Source organism: Talaromyces atroroseus (assembly GCF_001907595.1).
Source record: "Talaromyces atroroseus strain IBT 11181 chromosome Unknown scaffold_8, whole genome shotgun sequence".
NCBI classification, from domain to species: domain Eukaryota; kingdom Fungi; phylum Ascomycota; class Eurotiomycetes; order Eurotiales; family Trichocomaceae; genus Talaromyces; species Talaromyces atroroseus.
The window spans coordinates 734,180-753,437 of NW_017971440.1; the positions used below are offsets into that span (position 1 = coordinate 734,180).

The 19,258-nt window shown below is 51.7% G+C and overlaps 8 protein-coding genes across 8 annotated transcripts; 3 read left to right on the forward strand and 5 right to left on the reverse strand.

The window, feature by feature from the left end:
- Nucleotides 1–230: 230 nt before the first annotated feature.
- Nucleotides 231–2,127, forward strand: UA08_06199 (hypothetical protein; the record flags this gene model as incomplete). The annotated part of the gene is made up of 3 exons (XM_020268496.1): nucleotides 231–453; nucleotides 531–720; nucleotides 786–2,127. The coding sequence occupies 3 exons, from the start codon at nucleotides 231–233 to the stop codon at nucleotides 2,125–2,127; spliced, it is 1,755 nt and encodes a 584-aa protein (XP_020118510.1).
- Nucleotides 2,128–2,304: 177 nt separating this feature from the next.
- Nucleotides 2,305–5,132, reverse strand: UA08_06200 (hypothetical protein; the record flags this gene model as incomplete). The annotated part of the gene is made up of 2 exons (XM_020268497.1): nucleotides 2,305–4,638; nucleotides 4,836–5,132. The coding sequence occupies 2 exons, from the start codon at nucleotides 5,130–5,132 to the stop codon at nucleotides 2,305–2,307; spliced, it is 2,631 nt and encodes an 876-aa protein (XP_020118509.1).
- A 665-nt stretch (nucleotides 5,133–5,797) lies between these two features.
- On the reverse strand, nucleotides 5,798–8,438 carry UA08_06201 (hypothetical protein; the record flags this gene model as incomplete). The annotated part of the gene is made up of 6 exons (XM_020268498.1): nucleotides 5,798–5,928; nucleotides 5,983–6,519; nucleotides 6,571–6,817; nucleotides 6,878–7,017; nucleotides 7,080–7,306; nucleotides 7,378–8,438. The coding sequence occupies 6 exons, from the start codon at nucleotides 8,436–8,438 to the stop codon at nucleotides 5,798–5,800; spliced, it is 2,343 nt and encodes a 780-aa protein (XP_020118699.1).
- A 435-nt stretch (nucleotides 8,439–8,873) lies between these two features.
- UA08_06202 (hypothetical protein) lies at nucleotides 8,874–10,177 on the reverse strand (the record flags this gene model as incomplete). The annotated part of the gene is made up of 4 exons (XM_020268499.1): nucleotides 8,874–9,008; nucleotides 9,084–9,211; nucleotides 9,268–9,306; nucleotides 9,370–10,177. 4 exons carry the CDS (start codon nucleotides 10,175–10,177, stop codon nucleotides 8,874–8,876), a joined length of 1,110 nt encoding a protein of 369 aa, XP_020118698.1.
- A 628-nt stretch (nucleotides 10,178–10,805) lies between these two features.
- UA08_06203 (hypothetical protein) lies at nucleotides 10,806–13,792 on the reverse strand (the record flags this gene model as incomplete). The annotated part of the gene is made up of 7 exons (XM_020268501.1): nucleotides 10,806–11,223; nucleotides 11,284–11,674; nucleotides 11,812–12,057; nucleotides 12,327–12,501; nucleotides 12,618–13,076; nucleotides 13,133–13,666; nucleotides 13,748–13,792. 7 exons carry the CDS (start codon nucleotides 13,790–13,792, stop codon nucleotides 10,806–10,808), a joined length of 2,268 nt encoding a protein of 755 aa, XP_020118625.1.
- Nucleotides 13,793–14,065: 273 nt separating this feature from the next.
- UA08_06204 (hypothetical protein) lies at nucleotides 14,066–15,352 on the forward strand (the record flags this gene model as incomplete). The annotated part of the gene is made up of 1 exon (XM_020268502.1): nucleotides 14,066–15,352. One exon carries the CDS (start codon nucleotides 14,066–14,068, stop codon nucleotides 15,350–15,352), a length of 1,287 nt encoding a protein of 428 aa, XP_020118800.1.
- Nucleotides 15,353–15,862: 510 nt separating this feature from the next.
- Nucleotides 15,863–17,723, forward strand: UA08_06205 (hypothetical protein; the record flags this gene model as incomplete). The annotated part of the gene is made up of 4 exons (XM_020268503.1): nucleotides 15,863–15,923; nucleotides 16,015–16,682; nucleotides 16,742–16,876; nucleotides 16,938–17,723. The coding sequence occupies 4 exons, from the start codon at nucleotides 15,863–15,865 to the stop codon at nucleotides 17,721–17,723; spliced, it is 1,650 nt and encodes a 549-aa protein (XP_020118701.1).
- A 182-nt stretch (nucleotides 17,724–17,905) lies between these two features.
- On the reverse strand, nucleotides 17,906–19,038 carry UA08_06206 (hypothetical protein; the record flags this gene model as incomplete). The annotated part of the gene is made up of 4 exons (XM_020268504.1): nucleotides 17,906–17,921; nucleotides 17,962–17,981; nucleotides 18,147–18,722; nucleotides 18,778–19,038. 4 exons carry the CDS (start codon nucleotides 19,036–19,038, stop codon nucleotides 17,906–17,908), a joined length of 873 nt encoding a protein of 290 aa, XP_020118700.1.
- Nucleotides 19,039–19,258: the final 220 nt, after the last annotated feature.

The window sequence follows — 19,258 nt, forward strand, 5'->3', positions numbered from 1 at the left end:
TCTCGTTCTCTACTTCATCACCACCACCACCACCACCACCATACTCTGCCTCATCACCACTTACGTCGTCGGCCTGCTGCAAGTGCAGACCACAGTGCTGTCTCTCGGGAAAAGCAAGCTGCAGGTGTTGTCGTGTCCGTCCTCGGCTACCCCGCAATAATAATAAGAATAAGAATAACCTCATATCCTTATCCGCCCCGTTTTCAACATCATCGGCGGTGTCATCCACAATGGCCACAGAATACAAGCTCAAAGACCTCACTTCACTGCACGACATTCCGCACCTGGAAAAAGTCGAGGCCGAAGTCGAAGGCATCCCCGACGGGAAAGTGCTCGTGGTCCGAGTCAACGACGCCTTCCATGCCATCAGCCCCCGCTGCACCCATTACGGCGCTCCTCTGAAACTGGGCGTTGTTGCGCCGGATGGACGCATAACATGTCCATGGCATGGAGGTAAGAATGTCTCTTCTAGCACCTTTCTCTGTTGCTTGCTCATTCTAACTTTTTTTCTTTTTGCTTCCTTCCTCCAGCATGCTTCACCGTCGCTACGGGCGAAATCGAAGATGCGCCGGCGCCTAACCGTCTGCACAGATTCGAAGTATACGAGAAAGAAGGCGGCGTGTACATCAAAGCCGATGAGAGCGCGATCAAGGCCGGACAGCGAGATCCCAATCTCAAATGCGTAGCCACTACCCCGGAGAAAGTGGTCGTTGTGGGAGGGTAGGCCCCTCCCTTCCCCCCTCTACATACATAAGAGATAATAATAATTACTAACTATATAACAGTGGAAGCGGCTCCTTCGGCCTCGTCCAAACCCTGCGCGAACTCAACTTCCAAGGCAGCATAACCCTGCTCACTCGTGAACCCAACCTTCCGCTCGACCGCACCAAGCTTTCCAAAGCCCTAATCCCAGACGCCTCCAAGCTCGAGATTCGACCAGCATCATGGTACGAAAATGCGGGCATCGACATCGTCCACGACGATGTCACCGCGGTCGATTTCCCATCCAAATCCGTGGCCACGAAATCCGGAAAGACGTACCCATACACAAGACTCGTGCTTGCCACGGGCGGAGTGCCGCGCACATTGCCGCTAGACGGGTTCAAGGATTTGGGTAATATCTTCTTGCTGCGGTTCGTCACAGACGTGCAGAATATCCTCTCCGCGCTAGGCGAGGGCGAGGAGGACAAAAAGAAAAAAGTAGTCATCATCGGCAGCTCGTTTATCGGGCTCGAAATCGGCAACGCAATCGCCTCCAAGGGCCACGATGTCAGCATCGTAGGCATGGAGAAAGCACCTCTCGAGCGCGTGCTAGGCGAGCAAGTCGGGAAAATAATCCAGTCAAACCTTGAGAAAGCAGGCATCAAGTTCTACCTGAATGCCAGCGTCGAAAAGGCCACTCCCTCATCTTCAGATGCCGCCAAAGTTGGCGCCGTCCACCTCAAAGACGGAGACGGTAGCGTCGTGCTGCCCGCCGACGTCGTCGTCTTGGGAATCGGCGTGCGCCCAGCCACAGACTTCCTGCAGAACAACCCGCTCATCAAACTACTCAAGGACGGCTCACTACGCACCAACGAAAACTTCGCCGTCATCCCCGCCGGCGCTGGAGCCGCTGGCGCCGAGCCCGGCACACTCACGGGGCTAGACGACGTATACGCCATCGGCGACATAGCGACATACCCGTACCACGGGCCCGGTGCACCAGCAGCAGCCGGCAAGGACGCCGGCGCAGGTATACCCGTTCGCATTGAGCATTGGAACGTCGCGCAGAACGCGGGACGCGGCGTAGCGCAGACCATCGTCAACACGGTCAACGGCAAGAAAACGCGCCACCACAAAGCGTTTGTGCCTATCTTTTGGTCCGCGTTGGGCCAGCAGTTGCGTTACTGCGGTAGTACGGTGGCTGGATGGGATGCGTTGGTACTCAAGGGCGAGCCGGAGAAGGCCAAGTTCGCCGCGTTTTACTGCAAGGGCGAGACGGTCGTGGCGGTTGCGACGATGGGGATGGATCCGATTATGACCAAGTCGGCCGAGTTGATGAGGAGGGGGAATATGCCGTCGAAGAGCGAGGTGGAGGGGGATGTGGATTTGTTGAAGAGGGATGTTAAGAAGGAGGTTGTTATTTAATTTTTTTTATTTACTACGTAGTTTTCATGTTGGCTTGGTGTTTTAGTACCTAGGTAATATATGCATTTCCTTGAATCAGGAGATAAAGAACGAATGGGGGTATCATTGAAACATGCAAAAAAAAAATATATATATATATATATATAACGGCCGTCTCTTGTTAATATATTTATGCGGTCACTCCCTCAAACTCTCATCCAGCAACTCCCTATTCAACCCATTCTCATCAACATGAATGGCCACATTCGCCGCTGGCAGCGAAACAGACGGGACAAAGCCCGGAATGGGGCCCTTTTGATTAATGCCGAAGCCGCGCATTAACTGATGATTACCCTTGTGTTTCCGTGCTCGGTGCGTTCGATCGGACGACACAGTAGTAGTAATAGTTGGCGTGGATGAGTCGGTTGTTGCCGATATAATGCTTTCTGCGTCTGTGTTAAGCACGTCCGCAGTGGAAGAAGATGACGAGGAGGAATAAACAGGAGCAATGCCCCATTTCCCCATGACCCATCCCCCGACTTTGCGGCTGATTACCGATGCCTTTTTGTTAAGAACGGGGGCGGCGGCTGCACCTTCGGATGTATCTGATTGAATAATACTCTTGGCGGCAACGCTAGCAAGCAATGAATGTGACGATGTCTGACGACTACCCGTCGCGACTAGAGATGTCTTGTCGGCTGTAATATTAGTAGTCGATATGACCGGCGGCGTGGACGATAGCTCAGTGCCGGCAGCGGTAATGCGTTGCGGCGGGCGTTGGTAGAAATATCTCGATTGATAGCCCGCCAGTAACTGTGAAGGTCGGTCGCGCAGGGTGTGGATATCCATTCCGGACACTGAAAGCAGACTTTCGTAAGATGCTGATTTTCGTAAATTGAACTGTATCGGTTCGAATGTGTTTTCCATGATGGATGGGCCTGGGGCGTCTTCTTCTTCTTCTTCTGTGTATTGCTTGGTATTCTCTATTTCTGTTGCTTGCGCAGTGTTATTCACGTCAAATGCAGTCTCCTCCTGCTCTTCGGGTATAGCAGGCGGAAGCCACAGTTCCTCACTGGCAATATTATTATTCTTCGACGGCGAGTGTATATGTTGTGGTTGCTCCTGGTAATCATCTCGGAAAACATCCCCAGTTTCATCGCGACCGTCAAGCCCCTCGAACTTGTCATTATAGTTATCAGTCAGGTCAAAGTCCGATGCATAAGACAAGCTGCCGCCGGCGGGAGCTGCTGGCATGGAGAAGGACCGAGTTGAAGACGCATCAGATATACGATTCTTCCGCAGCGGCCGTTTGGGCGAGGTCAGCGCGGCAGGGCTCTCAGGACTGGAAGGTCGCGAAATCTCGCTCCTCTGGTCGACAACATCGAATATAGACGATGGCTGGTATGCTGAAATGGGGGAACTTGCTAAGGACGAGACGCCAGAGGGATAAATCGTATAGCGTGGATGATGTTGCTGTTGTTGTGAAGGCGGAATTGAGACTGATGTTTGCGACATGATGGTAGATGTAGAAGAAGACGAAGGCTGTGCGCGATGCATTGGTGATCTGGGGGTATGTACGCCAGACGGCATGAGTGATGGCCGTCGTTTCTTGGGACGCCGTATCGACTGTTTCTCCTTTTTCGAGCCGATTGACGAGGAAGGTGAGTGGTAATGGTGATGGAAATGAATCTCCTGCGAAATAGGACGAGGCTCTTTTTGTTCCTTTGAGCTGAGTTCTTGATCCAGCCGGGAGGCCTCCACATTATTATCGTTCAGCGGCTGGTGATGATGCAAAATCTGCTCTCGCAGATTCTCAACCTCCTGATTCGAGCTCTCCAGCAGCTCTCTCAACTCCACAATACCCATTTGCAGATTGGCATTATCCTGCAAAATGTCGCGAACAAACTTGGACACCACCGGCGCTGTTCTTCCTGCGTTCCGATTATTATTGTTGTTGTTATTGTTATTACGATCCATAGCCGACGCAGCAGCAGCGCCCTTGAGACGACCAGCGGCACCATCCAATTCCCGCTCCACGGCCCTCCTCCTTTCCATACGCTCGATGATTTGGACATGCTCCTCCCTCTCGGCGCGTGCATCACGCTCCAGCTGATCCAACTGATCCTGCAAATCGCGCAGCATGGTTTCCGCCATTTTCCACCTCTGCACCGACGACTTTTCATCCTCCTGCGTCATAATCAGCTGCTGCTGCAACTCCACCTGCTCGGCCTCCATGGCATTAAGCTGATGCTCCAGGTCCGCGGCACGCGCAGCCGAAGCAGCGAGTTCCCTCATTTCGAGCTGTGTATGCTCGAGCCGGTTAGTCAGGGCTTTGATTTCGTCGTCTGAGGCGGTGACAGCATTATTGAGGCCCTCTAGCTGCTCGAGTAGATTGCGGTTTTCTTCTACGATGCGCGCGTTGGCAGTCTGCATTTCTTGTTTGTCTCGCTCTAGGCGTTCCATCTCAAGAACCATTCGGGCGCGGTCTGCTTCCGCGTCGGCAACGTAGGTCTCGTGCCGTTGCAGCAACGCCTGGAGGGAGAAGGTTAGCGACATGTCAGCTTTCCATCAAGCACACAAGCTATTTATTCATCGAGAAGAAAGACGAGAAAGAAAGAACACAATAACAACTCCACGCCGACTATACAAAAAGAAGCAAAAATGCACAGGTGCAAGAAGAATGTGAGAATATACATAAAAACAGCAAGAATAAAAAAAAAATAGCTGACCTGCCCCAACCTCGCAGCAGTCTCTAAATTACTCTCCAAATCCCCCAAAGCCGCATTGTTATGCTTGAGGTATGCGCAATCCAAGCGGCCACAGCAGCACTGCAATCCTCCCGTCGAAGAGGAAGAAGTAACATTCCTCGGCCTTGACCCGGAAACGAGTGTGGACGTAGATGTGGATGTGGATGTGGATGTGGATAGGTGTGGAATGTGCGCAGCACTACTGTTATAGTTATGATTGGCTGTAGAGATATAGTCATGCGCCTTGTCGTCTTCCTTGTCCTCTTCCTGTAGGCCCATCGTGTATCGTGTGTTGTCCTTCTCCTCCGCTCAGCAAACCCCCTCCCACTGGAGGTCCGAAGACGCTCTGTTCGTAAATCGTAGGCTGATCTCGGACTCGGCGTTTTGTTCTGTTCTGCTATGCTATGCTATGCACTCCGAATGTTGAAATAGAAATAAGTAACAATAGAAAGATGAGTAATAAGAAACAGACCGGGCAGGAATCAGACTGGAATGTGACAGCTAACTTAGCTTCGACTAAGCCAGGAAGGTGCGATAGCTCAATCACGGGGCTGGGCGGTGTCTGTATGGGTAAATTAATGAATGCCTTACAGTACGGGCAAAAATAATAATCATTAGATAATGACGCCATGGGATTCAGGCACCCGCCGCTAGCTGCCCCACTAGTTATAAACTGCATGCCTGAGGCTGCGGGACGTCCTGCCTGAAGAGTATGCATATATACCCCAGAATATAGAGAATAGAGTGAAGTGTGAAAAAGATAGAGAATCAATTAGCCTCGCTGGTCCTTCCTATGCTAAACAGAACTATAACTAGCATACGGCAGATAGTTATAACAACAACGGTCAAATGAAGCACTAGATAGAGTAATTAATGATGAAAACAATAATAAAACACCCCCGTTAAGTCTGCTGCTGTACACGAGTCTGGTATGTCGTCAAGATCTATGCAAGAAAGTCACCGCGGATATTGATCAATGACCCGGTCCCGCCGTCTTCGCTCAGTTCGTTGACGAGGACTTCCGTTTGGGAGTAGAGAGTCTCGAGAGCGGCGGAGGATGACTTGCCGAGGGATACTGCGGATGTTAACCTTTTTCTTTTTCATCTTCATAGAGAATAAAGAGACGTACCTAGTATGGCGGAATTCAGATCATCGGCCACTGCAACCCGCCCCGAAGCGTCAAGGTGGTGCCCATGCACAGACGATCGAGGATCCGAATACGCCACCAGCGAAAAAATATCAGCCAGATACTGTTTATCGCCCGCATTCTCGTCCGACAGATAGTCCATTCGTAGTTGTTGTCCGTATTGAACGGCTTCGGTGAGGAGGTCGTGGAATTTGGCGGTGTCATCGGTGGTTACTGTTGTGGTCTCTTCGGTATCCATTCCGTCTGCATCCGAGTAGCCATCCTGGTCATCGACCTCCATGTCTTCTTCTTCTTCGCCTTCTTCAGGCTCAAGTACTTGGTCGTCGCTATGAATCGGCTTTTTATTAGCTGTTGTTGTTGCACTCGATATGTCGCTGCATTTGCACAGCATTTCGAGGAATTTTCGACACCGGAGTTTGAACAGTATACGGGGGTTGTCTTGTAAGACCTGGGAAAAGTAGGCATTTGTATATTTTAGAGCTTTGTCAATATCGCCTTCCAGAATAGCAGCGCGGATTTCTGCTTGCACGTCAGTTTATATATACATACTTAGGGTAACTCATTACTCACTCTGTCGATGCGCTGCATCAATATCTTCTCCTGGCTCGTATTGATAGAGTGATCGTGACTGCCCGTTCTCCAGAATCACCGACTCTTGACGCACTTCTTCTGCAAACGCGTGGGCGGTTTCGTAATAGCCATCTTGGGCCAGAAACTGAGCCACAAGTTCTTGCAGCAGCGTGGCCTCGTCTAACGGAGGCTGAAGATTGGCGGTGCTTGTCTCGTTGATCTCGGAGAGAAGGGCGAGCTTATCTTTCTGCAGCAACGAACCAGTCAGGCAAGTCAGTCGAATTGAAAGAAACAGGGTCGAACGCACCTTGACGAGTCCATCAATGTCATACATAAACGGCTGCTGGCCAAAATTGGTCCTAATATGCATGCCATGATGCCTCTTCATGCCGATAGACGGGTAAAAAGCTATACTCTTCGAAGCCGGCAGGTCTCTAAATGCGATTCCTACATCAACCTGTCAGTCATTGCTAGTTGCGTATTGCAGAACGGGGGGGGAAGAATAATACCAATCATAATCCCATTCTTCGTAAAAAAAGCACATCCCGTCGTGAAATTGATGCCACAACCAATAGTATCATTAACAGAAAACGTAGGACCATAAGGACGGCCCTGGCCCTGCGACTCGCCAATAAACGCCTTTCCATCGTCGCCATGATACGCCCACGACTCGCTATCCCAGCCGGGCAATCGCTCCAGAGACGCTTTTGACGATGAGAAGCCGATGGCAATGACCCTGCAGCGTGTTAATTTCAGGCACACCCGTATGTTCCACGGTTTTGAATTTGAAGGATGGTTTCTACATACGCATCTCTCGGCTTGACCAATATGGTGGTTTCATAATAATATATCCCGCCCTCGCGCGGCATCGGAAAGTCTGCGCGCACCGAAGCAGCTTCATAATCCGCCTTGTGCGGATGGCCCATATAGCGCACCTCCATGCCATCATTAAGCAAATCGAGACCTTCGTGTCTGTCACTATCGTTCCAGCGAGAGGGCAGCGGCTGCGGTTTATCCTCTACGATGGCGGGCTCCTTCTCCGCTATATCGTGCGTCATGCCTCGATGCGAAGGCACCATGCGGTGGAGACTGGCATGGCTCGACGAGGCGGAGAGTGATGGTTGGTTGGTATTAATGATGTTGGATGTCGACGCGGATGCTGATGCTGGCACTGATGCAGACGGAGGAGGAGGAGGCTCACGTTGAGCAGCGGCCAGCTTCGAGCGCCGGGCAGCTTCTAGTCGGGCAACGTAGCGGGAGTTGCGGAGGTAGGATGGGATGAAAAAGGAAGGGTCAGAGAAGGGGGAAGAGGCGGATGCAGTAATGCTAGGTACAAAGCCTGCTGCGGCTGCTAATGATGTAAATGACGATTGGAAGCCATTGGCGCCAGGCCCAGGCCCGGATCCAGCGGCGCCTGCGTAGTCGGGGATGTTAGCGAACTGCCGGGAATAAGAAGGAAGGCCGCTGGACCGCCTCCAGCCATAGTTCATCTGCATATCTGCATGCGTGGCAGGGACGAGTATAGAATTGCGGCGGGCTGTGGTAACCGCTGTTGTCGCTGTTGTTGTTGTTGTTGCTGCTGTTGCTGTCGATGCGGTATGGGGGAGCAGCTGCGGGGAGGATGCTGAGGATGTGCTGCTGGTAGGGGAGGTGGTAGTGGCGGCGTCGGCGGTGGGATGTTCCGGACGGTGAAGATGGGGCAAGCGGCGAGAAGAAGTCGCGAGATGGCGAGGAAAGGATGAGGACGAGTTGTTGGCGACGACAGAAGCGTATGAAGAGGAGGAAGTAGAGGCCGAGGTGGAGGTGGAGGTAGAGGAGGACGACGACGTCGCCGCAGCTCCACCCGCGCGAGAGAGCGGCGGGCTCATGGTCGTGCGTGCCTAACGCAGCCATTTTTGGCTGATTCCACCTGGAGCTTACACCGAATTTCGAGAAGCAGTGAGCAATATGGATCTGTCTCCGCTGCTATTCGCACGGCCTGGCCGACTTAGGTCAAGCACTCCCCGATTTGACTGCGTTACTACGTAGCTGACCTCTGAATGCGGATAGAAGCAGAAGCCCTGGAAAGTCTGCCAAAACAAAAAAAAAGAGAACAGCCAGGAAATGCTTTACCGAGGCCTCTCCTACCGTGTAAATTTCAGCTACGTCTGCCCTCTACCGGACACATGGATAGAGACGGTGACAGTGACAGTGGCGGGCCTGCATGGCCGCCTGATTAAGGGCAGCCCCGGACTTAGGATGCATCTCAATATAATACCAACATCTGCAATTAATTAGACGGTATATATGTACAGGGGTATAATCTACTCCGGATCAGCAACCTTGACAACAGCCTTGCCAAAATTCTTGCCCGCGAGCATGTCCACAAACGCCGTGGGCGCCGAGTCGATGCCATAGCTGACATCCTCTTTGCACACGATGCTGCCCTCGGCGAGCCACTGCGTTTTGTCAGTCTACAGTCTGTCCAGACATATATATATTATATATATCTCATAGAAAGGGACAGAGCTCACCTCTGAAATGCGTTCGTTCCTCTCCTTCAAGTACTTGGGGCCAAAGTCCGGGTCGTTGACGAGGAAGCCCTGCATTCTGACTCTCTTTGAGACGAGGGCCCCGAGGGTTTTGATTGGGTATTTTTGGTCTGTCAAGCGTTAGTTTGGGGCCAACCTAGGTAGCTTGGGAAGAATATGTACTCACCCGCTGGCAGGTTGTACTGCGAGATCATGCCACAGACAACTGGCCGCGACCGTCAGCCCATGCTTCACATCAAGGGAACGAAGAAGCAAGTCAGAAACAAACCAATTCTCCCCCCAACATTCATCGTCTGCAGCGCAGCATCCAACTGCTCGCCGCCGACATTGTCGTAATAGATATCCACGCCCTCCGGCGCCAACCGCTTCAACGCCTCCAGCGGCGTCTCGCCCTTTTTATAATTCCACCCAGCATCAAAGCCCAGCTCATTCACAATGAAGGCCAGCTTGGCATCATCGCCCACGCTCCCAATCACCCGCAGCCCTTCGCGCTTCGCAATCTGCCCGACAATCTGTCCCACCGCGCCCGCCGCAGACGAGATAAAGATGGTCTCGCCCTTCTTGGGCTGCCCGATCTCATACAAACTCGAATAAGCAGTCAGACCCGTCATGCCCAGAACACTCAGGTAATACGACAGCTCGACCCCATTCACTTTCTTGCTGCCCCCAGCAGCAGCAGCAGCAACAAACTCCTTGCTGTCAATGGTCTGCCCAATCGGCAGCTCAAACCGCGCGGGCACAGCAGCAACACTGTACTCGGCAATCTCAAAGATGCCAAACACGATACTGCCCGCGGCGTACTTGGGGTTGGCGGACTTGATGACCTGCACCAGGCCGTAGGCTACCATGGGCTTGTCCAGGGGGAACGCTGGCACGTAGCTGCTGGTGGTGAGCGGATCGCGCATGCGGCCGCGCATGTACGGGTCCAGACTGAAGTAGAGGCCGCGCACGAGCAGGCCGCCATCGGGGATGGGCTGGCTGAGGTCGAAGTCGAGCGCTTCGATGGCCAGGTGTTCGCCGACGACGGGGGTGCCCGAGGGCAGTTTCTTGTAGACGAGGGCTTTGTTTTGGACCATTGTAGATATAGGTATGAGGTATGGATGGATATGATGTGAGGATTCTCCAGAACTCGATCGGCTATATCCATGGTGATATATATATGGGTGGTCAAAATATGAATATCCACAATTTAAATTCAAGCTTAGTAATTGGCATCCATTTCCAGTGTTTTTCTTTCCCCAAAATTTTCCATTGTTTCATGCCAGAATGTGGCAAGCAAAGCGTGGTCTACCTACCCAATCTGTGCATACGGCCGAGGCATTTATTAGTAGTGAAGTTAGCTTGTCGGCGTTGGCTGACCGAGCGGAACTCCGTCGATGGTGACGTATTCCTTACTTGGTGGAGGTGGATGTGAATGTTTTCCTGATCCGCGATTTATATTTATTATACAATGATACACACATACCGTGGGTGACCGAAAGGTAAGAAGAGCCCAAGTGTCGTAACGCCGGCAAGCAACGGAAAAAGAAAAAAAAAAAAAAAAAAAAAAAAAAAAAAAAAAAAAAAAAAGAAAACCCTCAAAATGCCAATCCCGTATGCCCATCCAGCCGTACACCAGGTTATCCGAACAGCAGAAACGAAAAAAAAGAAAGAAAAAAAAAAAGTCAAACCGGATAATGTACATAGTAGAAGAGTAGAACAAGATTATGCAGTGATCATAGGCACCGGAGACTCTGCAGTACTAGGAGGCAGCGACGGGAGATCGCCCTCGCCAGCATTGCTCTTCTCACTCGGCACAGCACTGCTCATCGGATTGGCCTTGCTGTCACTGTCGGCAGTGCCAGTGCCGTTGGCAGCGGACACAACAGCAACAGCGACGCCGTTCGCTTCTTCGCTGCTCGACTCGGCCGTCTGTTCCGCCTTCGGGGTGCGCCAACTGGATAGTCCCCATACCACGCCCGTAAAGCTCTTGAGTTGGAATGGCTTGCGCTCCCATTTCCGACATGGCGCTCCGCTGCGGTCGAGCGCTCGCAGACCCGCGTTGATGGCGCCCTGGTTTGCCTTGGGGCCTAGTTTGTGGCTGGGCGGCATGAGCTTGGAGGCATCGAGGGCTTTTTCGTCCCTATTCACTGGTTAGCAAAATTGATCTTGATGAAGGCACCCAGAAGCAGGAAAGGAATACATTTTCAGTCGCTTCTTCACGCTAGGCCTGCTTCGCGGCGGCTTGGACTCGCCATTCTGGTTGAGCGCTCGCTTGGTGCCCCTGGAAGCAGCAGCAGCGCCGGCCTTTTTGCCCTTGCCGCTGCCCTCGGCTGCGGCAGGGGTCGAGGCAGCGTCGGAAGCATTGTCGAACGAGGAGGCCTGGAGACCGGCCTCGCCGCTGGTGGATGATGGCGGCGACGAGGCGTCCTTGACCTTGACGTCTTTGTCGTCGACGGCTGGACTGTCGCTGGGGAAGCGGCTCAGGAGCGTCGACGACAGCTTGAGGACGATCGTCCGGCTTTGTGTGGTGTTGTTGTTGTTGGTGCTGCTGCTGGCGGCGGTGTTCTTGGACGACGACGCCGGCATGATGGCTGAAGTGTTGTGCAGAAATTAAATTATTCGTCGCGGGTGTAGCACGAGCAAATTAATACGATGCTAATAATTAATCAGAAGCGTGGTGGTGAGGTGACGCTGGCGGTCAGGCAGAGTAAGGGGCTGCGGTCAGCACGAGGCAAGCCGGTCGGCACAGGAGGCAAAGGCAACGACGGCAAAGCGGAGGGAATGTGGCATAGTCCGACGATAGCAGCGTGGTGTTGAGCGAGGGCGACGGCGATGGCGAGGGTGGTGAGCAGGGGAAGGCTGACGGGGGGAGGTGGTGGTGGTGGTGGTGAGGAGGAGGAGGAGGGAGAAGAAAACAAGGAGCGAGAATCCATTGTGGTAATTTTGTTTGGTTTTGGTCTTTCGCTGGGTTGGCCTTCAGGTGGTCGTCTGTGGATTAGATTCGAAGAAGTCGCGGGCCTCCCATTCCCTTGTCTGGTCACCCGCCTGTACCGTATCGTACGCCCGCTGCCAGCGCCTGCCGTCACACGCCGGTATGGTAATATTACCGGTTTCGTCCATCCCAGCCACTTCTCTTTCTCTCTTCCGTCCAACCAACATACTCCGTGCGCAGGGATATGTATGCCATGCACCGTCTGATGCTCGCATTTTGTATGTCTATCGACTTCGCATGTCTCATCATACCTGCCCATCCATCCGCGAGCCAATTCCGTACCGTGCCATCCGGGCTTGGCCCGACGATGATCCATGCAGCGCTCGTACTACGCCTGCTAGTCGATCCACCGCAACCATCGAATTGATTCACCAACGGTCGCGGTTGCAACGTAGCACTGCTAGCACTACAATGTACGTGTTGTCTCTGCATAGAAATATAGCCTACGTAGTGACTTGGGGATTGAGCGATTTAGCGATTTAGCGATTACTATGAGAAAATTCTACAAATTAATGGTCTGCCTGCCGCCGCCGCCGCCGTACCTGGGCAACAGCCTCCTGCACCTCAGGCGTGTTCCGCACACTCCCAACCACCAATCCTTCCTTCATCCCGCGCCGCAGCGTCGTTACGCTTTCCCCGTCGCCCCGGAACGGACTCAGGCTCAGCTCCAACAGCCGCGATGCTTCCACGTCGGTCATGCGTGACAGCTGCGCGACCTGCCCTAAGCGCTGCATCGTCTGGGAACTCAGTACCGCGCCGCTGGCACTCGCTGCCGCTGTGCGAGACACATATAGTGGCGTGAGTTGCGAGATGAAGATGTGCACTGTAATCGAAACCCGGCGTGCGAGGGATATGATCTGGAAGGGTAACAGATAAAACGCCGACGTCCTGGCGGGCTGCAGCATCGTAGGCAAAGACTCCGAAGATATAACGAAGGCGAGTGGCCGTGTCACCAAGACCATTTCGAGCACGACCAGAGCAGCAAAAGTATAGAATCGCCACTGATCTGATTTAGAAATCGAACATGGCGGAGAATCAAGGGGTTGGCAGAACTCACGAAGCGACCCCATGGCGACCAATAGACAAAATTCAAGACCAAAATAGTCCCCAGCCCACCCGCATACTGGAGCAACGCCTGACTCAAACCTCCGTACAAGAAATCGTGCATTGTCCGCGCACTCCGCCAGTCGTTTACCTGCGGTCCAAACCGGTCATAGCCAAACCGTCGTGCGGGATCAAGCAGCGTATCCTGAGCTAGTTTCAAGTAGACAAAGAAGCCATCGGATGACTGTTGCTGGGCTTGGCTCTGACTTAGTTTGTCCGGATGGTGCTGGGCGGCCAGCCGCCTGAATCGGGATTTAATGGTGCGCTCATCGGCCAAGGGCGACACGCCCAAGACGCTGTAGAAGTCGCCGGCTGCGCGTACTTCATGGAAGCTTTCGTAGAGCGTGTAGAAGAGGTAGAGGGTGACGGCGAAGATGAAAATGCGACGTCGGTGCTTGTCGAAGCGCGGCGAGCCGGGTTGCGGGCGTGGGTCGCCGGCACGGATGGTGAGGCCGTAATACACGTTTTGAAGGATTGAAGTCACATACTAGTCACGTCAGCTTTGCTCTGTCTGTCTCTCTCTCTCTCTCTGTGTGTGTGTGTGTGTGCCTGGAATGAAGATACGTACATTTGGTAGAACGGCCCAGCCGAAAAATGATAGAATACCTGACATAATGGAAAAATGTGAGCGCTGCTTAATTTCGCCTCTAGCTCCGCATGTCTGAGACACGTCAAGAAGACCAGGCAATGCAATTCCAGTATTTGTCTTGAATGTCTAGATAAGTAAGAAGTGGTGTTTACTTCGTGGTTGGTCAAGGCCAGTCATAAGCCGTCACCTCTCACCGCCTTTCTCCCGCCTCGCAAAGACTTAGTTTTTACTGCCGACTTTTTTTTCTCCAGCAATCCCATCACAGCCAGCTCATACACGACTTTCATACCAATTGCAATGTCCGCCGATACAATGAGTCAAGTTCTGCCGGAGAAGAAACGAAAACACAAGAACAAGGAGCACTCACCCTCCAAAAAGCGTAAGCACGCAGTCACAGCCTCGGATGACCTCGATGTGACCCTGCCCGACGCAGACGCCATCTCCTCCTCTCCCACAACCCCAAAGCAAAGTCAAACGCCAAAAGCTTCTCAAGCAACCGTGACTGCAGCAACGGTCAAATCAGACCCCGGATCGCCATTCCGCCTTATCAATGCGACTCTGTACCTGCCGCTCTCTCCCATCTCGATATCCCCCACCCATGCGCAAGCCTCACTCGTAACAGAACATCTCGCACCGCTTCTTTTGACTTATTACCCTCCCTTCAAGGGCATCGTGCTCGCCTACTCCAATGCCTCAATATCAAGCACCCCGCCCACAACACCGGGCCAAGTCAACGCAGGTGGCGACGATAACTCGGATATTCCGAAGCCGCTAACTCTGGCACTAACCGCCAACGAATACGGCGTTCTGTATCTCTATCTTACCGCTACATTCCTGGTCTTCAGCCCGCAAAAGGGCCAGATTCTAGACGGCTGGGTGAACGTGCAGTCTGAAGGGTTCCTGGGTGCGATTGCCTATAACCTGTTTTCCGTAGGCATTGAGCGGAAACGAGTGCCCAAAAGCTGGAAATGGATCCCGCCGGGCGCCAATGGTGATGAGGACGAGGACGACGACACGGCTAGTGTGTCCAGCAAGAATCGTAAAAAGGGCTATGTATCCGCGACGTCGGGAGATGAGGACAGCGGCAATAAGAAGGACAATAAGCTAGACTTCAACCCGGAAAAGGAACTCTTCACTCCTCTCCCCAAAGCAGTTACGCGCAAACCCATCCCTACCGATAACACGCTGGAAGATGGACAGGATGATGATGAGGATGAAGATGACCCCAATACAACGGGGTATTTCCAGAGCGTGTCTGGCCATCGTGTGCGAGGAACGATCCGTTTCCGTGTCCGCGATGTCGACGTTATTCCGGGCGCGGATCCGGATCGTGGATTCTTAAGTATCGAGGGTACTATGCTTACGCCTGAGGAAGAGGCGCGACTCGACGAGCTGGAACGCTCTGGTCCTGTTCTAGCACACAGGCACCGGGATCTGACTGCCATGAGCGGTGGTATTCCGACAACGCCCCAGGTCAATGTTGCAGAGAATAGGGTAGCGGAAGAGACGCCAAAGACGAAGGAGGAGAAGAAGAAGGAGAAGAAGAAGAGCAAAGAAAAGAGCAAGTCGAAGTCGAAGGATTAGCTTATCCGTTTTTTTCTTGTACTGCTGAATATAACCGGCGTTGGGGGTTTGTCATTTTGTTTCATTGTATCTACTGGCGAATCTTGTACATATGCTACGGCGTACACAAATGCATTACGATCACTTCATACTCTATACATAGAACTGTTGTATTCTATTGTAGACGTATGAAAAAGAGACTAATACGCGATACAGCGTAGGCATCCATATTTCCAATCCCCCTACTTACAGTTCACTGCGTTTTCATAAGGATATATTACGTTCTCCGTGGTAAATATTTGGGTTCATACTATTCCATGTTTACTAATTTATATTTTAGTCTCAGCTTGTTCATGGGCATCGATTTGCATGGTGGAGTCTGATATCCGCTTCCAAGTCTGTCGGCTTCAGCCCCATTCTCCTTATACATATCCAACGCAATACGCTGAATCGCTTAGTTGAACAATTTCATGTCTATTTACCTATTTCCTTCCGTCTTGTTTTTTGTACCTACATTCATGAAGCACAGCCATGCCAGGCCCAGGCCGAAGTAAAGGATGCACCAACTGCAAGGCGCGACGGATTAAATGCGGTATGTCGTCCTCCTCCTACTCCTACTACTCCACGTATAGATACAATCACAACGACAGAATAGAAGAAAAAGGAACTAACACAGCCCAAAGACGAAACCCGTCCAACATGCAACCGCTGCCACAAATCCGGCCTGCAATGCGCCGGCTACAAGAAACCCATCAAATTCGTCGATGAGACGTACTGGACGCGAGGGAAGCATGGATTGATTATATCGTCTCCATCCTCATCTCTGATGCGTGCTGGTGTCACATCCAAAGAAGAAGAAGAAGAAGAAGAAGAAGAAGAAGAAGAAGAAGATGATGATGATGAAGGACACGATCGGAAAAGAGGGTTGAAATTCTATAGCACCACGGATCTTCAACGAAACCTCGATGCGTCAGTCATCAGCTTCCTGCGCGGGGTGTTTGTGCCGCGGAATACGGATTTTAGTTCGTGGTATTATAGTCCGCATCATTCTGATGATACTGATCCTGCGAGTGCTGGCGGCGGTGCTGCTACTGCTAGTGACAAAGATCTCGTGATGAGCACGAGCAGCAAACGCCCCTTCTTGCCCGGCGTAACGCTCCAAGCGCTCGCGCTCGGTCTACATGGACAGAAATGTGGCAGTCACGCAAGTCTCGGGCACGCAGCGGAGTTGTATGGGTTTGCGGTCAAAAATTTGAGGTTGGATTTGATGGATGTGAGGAGCAATGCGCTGGCGGTTTCGAGACGGGTGGTGCCGTTGATGGATTCGATGCTGAATTTGGCTCTGTATGAGGTTTGGTTACTTCTACCTCTCTCTCTCTCTCTTTGATTGCAGGCTGATGGGCTGTCTAGATGATTCAGTCGGACAACGATTTGGCGCGGAATTATCACCTCAAAGCCCTCGCAAAGCTCATTGAGATGCAGGGCCCGCACGCGTTTAGATATGGGCCGGCAAGGAGGTTGTTTCTGAGAGCGAGATCACTAATAGTACGTTATTCTATGTATGTTCTGTTTGCAACTCGTCACTAATGGATTGTCATTGTTATAGCTAATCCCGGCCCTTGAAGAGGATAAAAAAACCTTCCTTGCCGACGAGCAATGGCAGACTATTCCCTGGATACCAGAAGGAGGAGGCACGCCAGAAGGGAAAGGATTTGTTAATCGTTTCCTTGATATATTGCTGTGTATCCCCTCTCTATTGCAGGACCAAGAAACACTACGCCAGGCCACAACAAGCCTTGAAAGGAAACGCATTGTAGCCTCGATGCGCGAATCAATTGCCGCTTTGAATGAGAGGCTACTTGACATGCGCCTAGACTGGGAAATCCTCAAACCTAGATCTGCCTACGAGGTTCCTATCACTAACGTGGATAGTAGCCACGCCCACGGCAAACTCTCACGCGACGGCAACGGCAGCCCCTTATTCAAAAGCATCATTTACTACCAAGACCTACAAAGCTGCACCGAAATGGGAGTCTATTATTCCTGCCTTTACTTCCTCCGCTGCATAGCTACTGCAATTGGCATGACAGCATCAACGCCGCAAAGAGCGGAACATAACAACAAAACCAACCAAGCCCTAAAATTCCCCGACGAGATAACAACTGGCCGCGAGGCCGGCCTTGAGATTTGTCGTTCGGCAGAATATTTTCTCCAGCCGGGCCATGGCATTACGGGCGCGTATTTCCTAATGATGCCTTTGCGATTGGCTCAAGTTACGTTTGTGGCGGAAGAGGAAGAGGATCGCCGACTGGCCAGGTGGGTTTGTGGGATCATGAGGTATATTGGTGATAACCACGGGCTTCATAATGCGTACGCATTTTGTAATGGTTGAAAGTGAGATTTGCACTGCACTGTATATTAAAAAAAAAAAAAGATCAGGCTGCTGGCGGCCAGATTATATATGTCCAAATCGGGGTCTGGGTAGCATGGAAAAACCCGGTTTGTGTTTCGAAAGGCGGCGATTCAAAGCTGGATTTCTCCATGCAAAATTGAGAGTTGTCTGGAATGGCTTGTTCAGTGGTCCAAAATTCTGAACATTGTGGGAGATATATACTTGGGTCAAAACTTACGACAGGCCGCGAGAAAAGCGCTAAAGGTCTCTTCGTTGCGGATTGTTGCTGACAATATAAATTTCTTCACGCCGTGAGACGAGAATAAACGTGTCATGGCGTCGACCAGGAGAGGGACGATGGATTTGTCGTATGTCTATCGGTGTCAGACCAGGATTAGAGATGAAGAGCACAGAATTGCCTACCAAATCAGCACCCAGAGCAATATCGAACTGCTCCGGAACCAACTCCTTATTATCTTCGTCATCTTCACCCTCCAGTAGCAATGGCTCACCCCAAAACCATTGTCTACCTTGAATAGCCTCATCCTTCGCATTTTCAGTCAAGAAGCTATTCTGTTCTAGACACGGCCCGTTGAACAAATCAACCAGTTTCACATTGCCGTCTGTCATGAGGACCCTCTCAGCGCCGAGGAATTTCTTACACAACAACGAAATGAACCCGGTTCCAGCTCCGAGTTCAATCACCTTCTTACCTCGCACAACATCGCTAGAAGCAAGATACGTGCCAAGATGCAACGCTGCTTCCCAAGTACGGAAGCCCGTCGACCCGGAGCCGTATATCAGCCCTCTTGATTCAAAGGTCGTCACTTGTTTCCTTTCCCTATCAGTCAGGGCAGCAGCACTTGTCGGGACCATATAAGAGACGAAAGAAAGCTGCGGTTCTTCCGCGTCCGCCATCATCATCATCTCGGACGAGTGATGATTCGATGGTTGGGACATCAAATCAGTCATGGCCATCATTAAAGGCTCGATGATTTCCTACGCAGAACATCAGCTATTTACATACTTCTACAATGTACGGAGTTGTTCATACATCCTCCTCCGGATCCCATTGCTGATCATTCTCGATTCTGGCTATAATTTGTTTCAGCACTCTTAGTCGATAGGTAGCTGGTGGTATGAGGGGTGAAAGGAGATCCTCATTAAACATGTCATCGTAGATGTGTTGCTGGGTAATGGGTGTTTTGAGGACGGATGATGAAGGTATAGCCAGGTGTTTGAGGTCTACCAGTTCGAAATATTGTGCGATGAGACGTGAGATACCATCTCCTGGAGCTTGCGTAGGGGACTCCATGATATCAATGATAATAAATTGTAAACAGAACCATGCAGAGTCAACAAGAAGAAGAATCATCATAGTATCGATTAGTAAACCACAGCAAGCAACCGCCCTGATTGGCCCGCCAGCAACACCATACCCACTAAACCCCTTCCAGCGTTAGCGCGTGTTGGCGGGCCCTAGCCGAGCGCTCAGCCCACATGACTTTTTCGAAGAAATCGCACGAAAATTACTT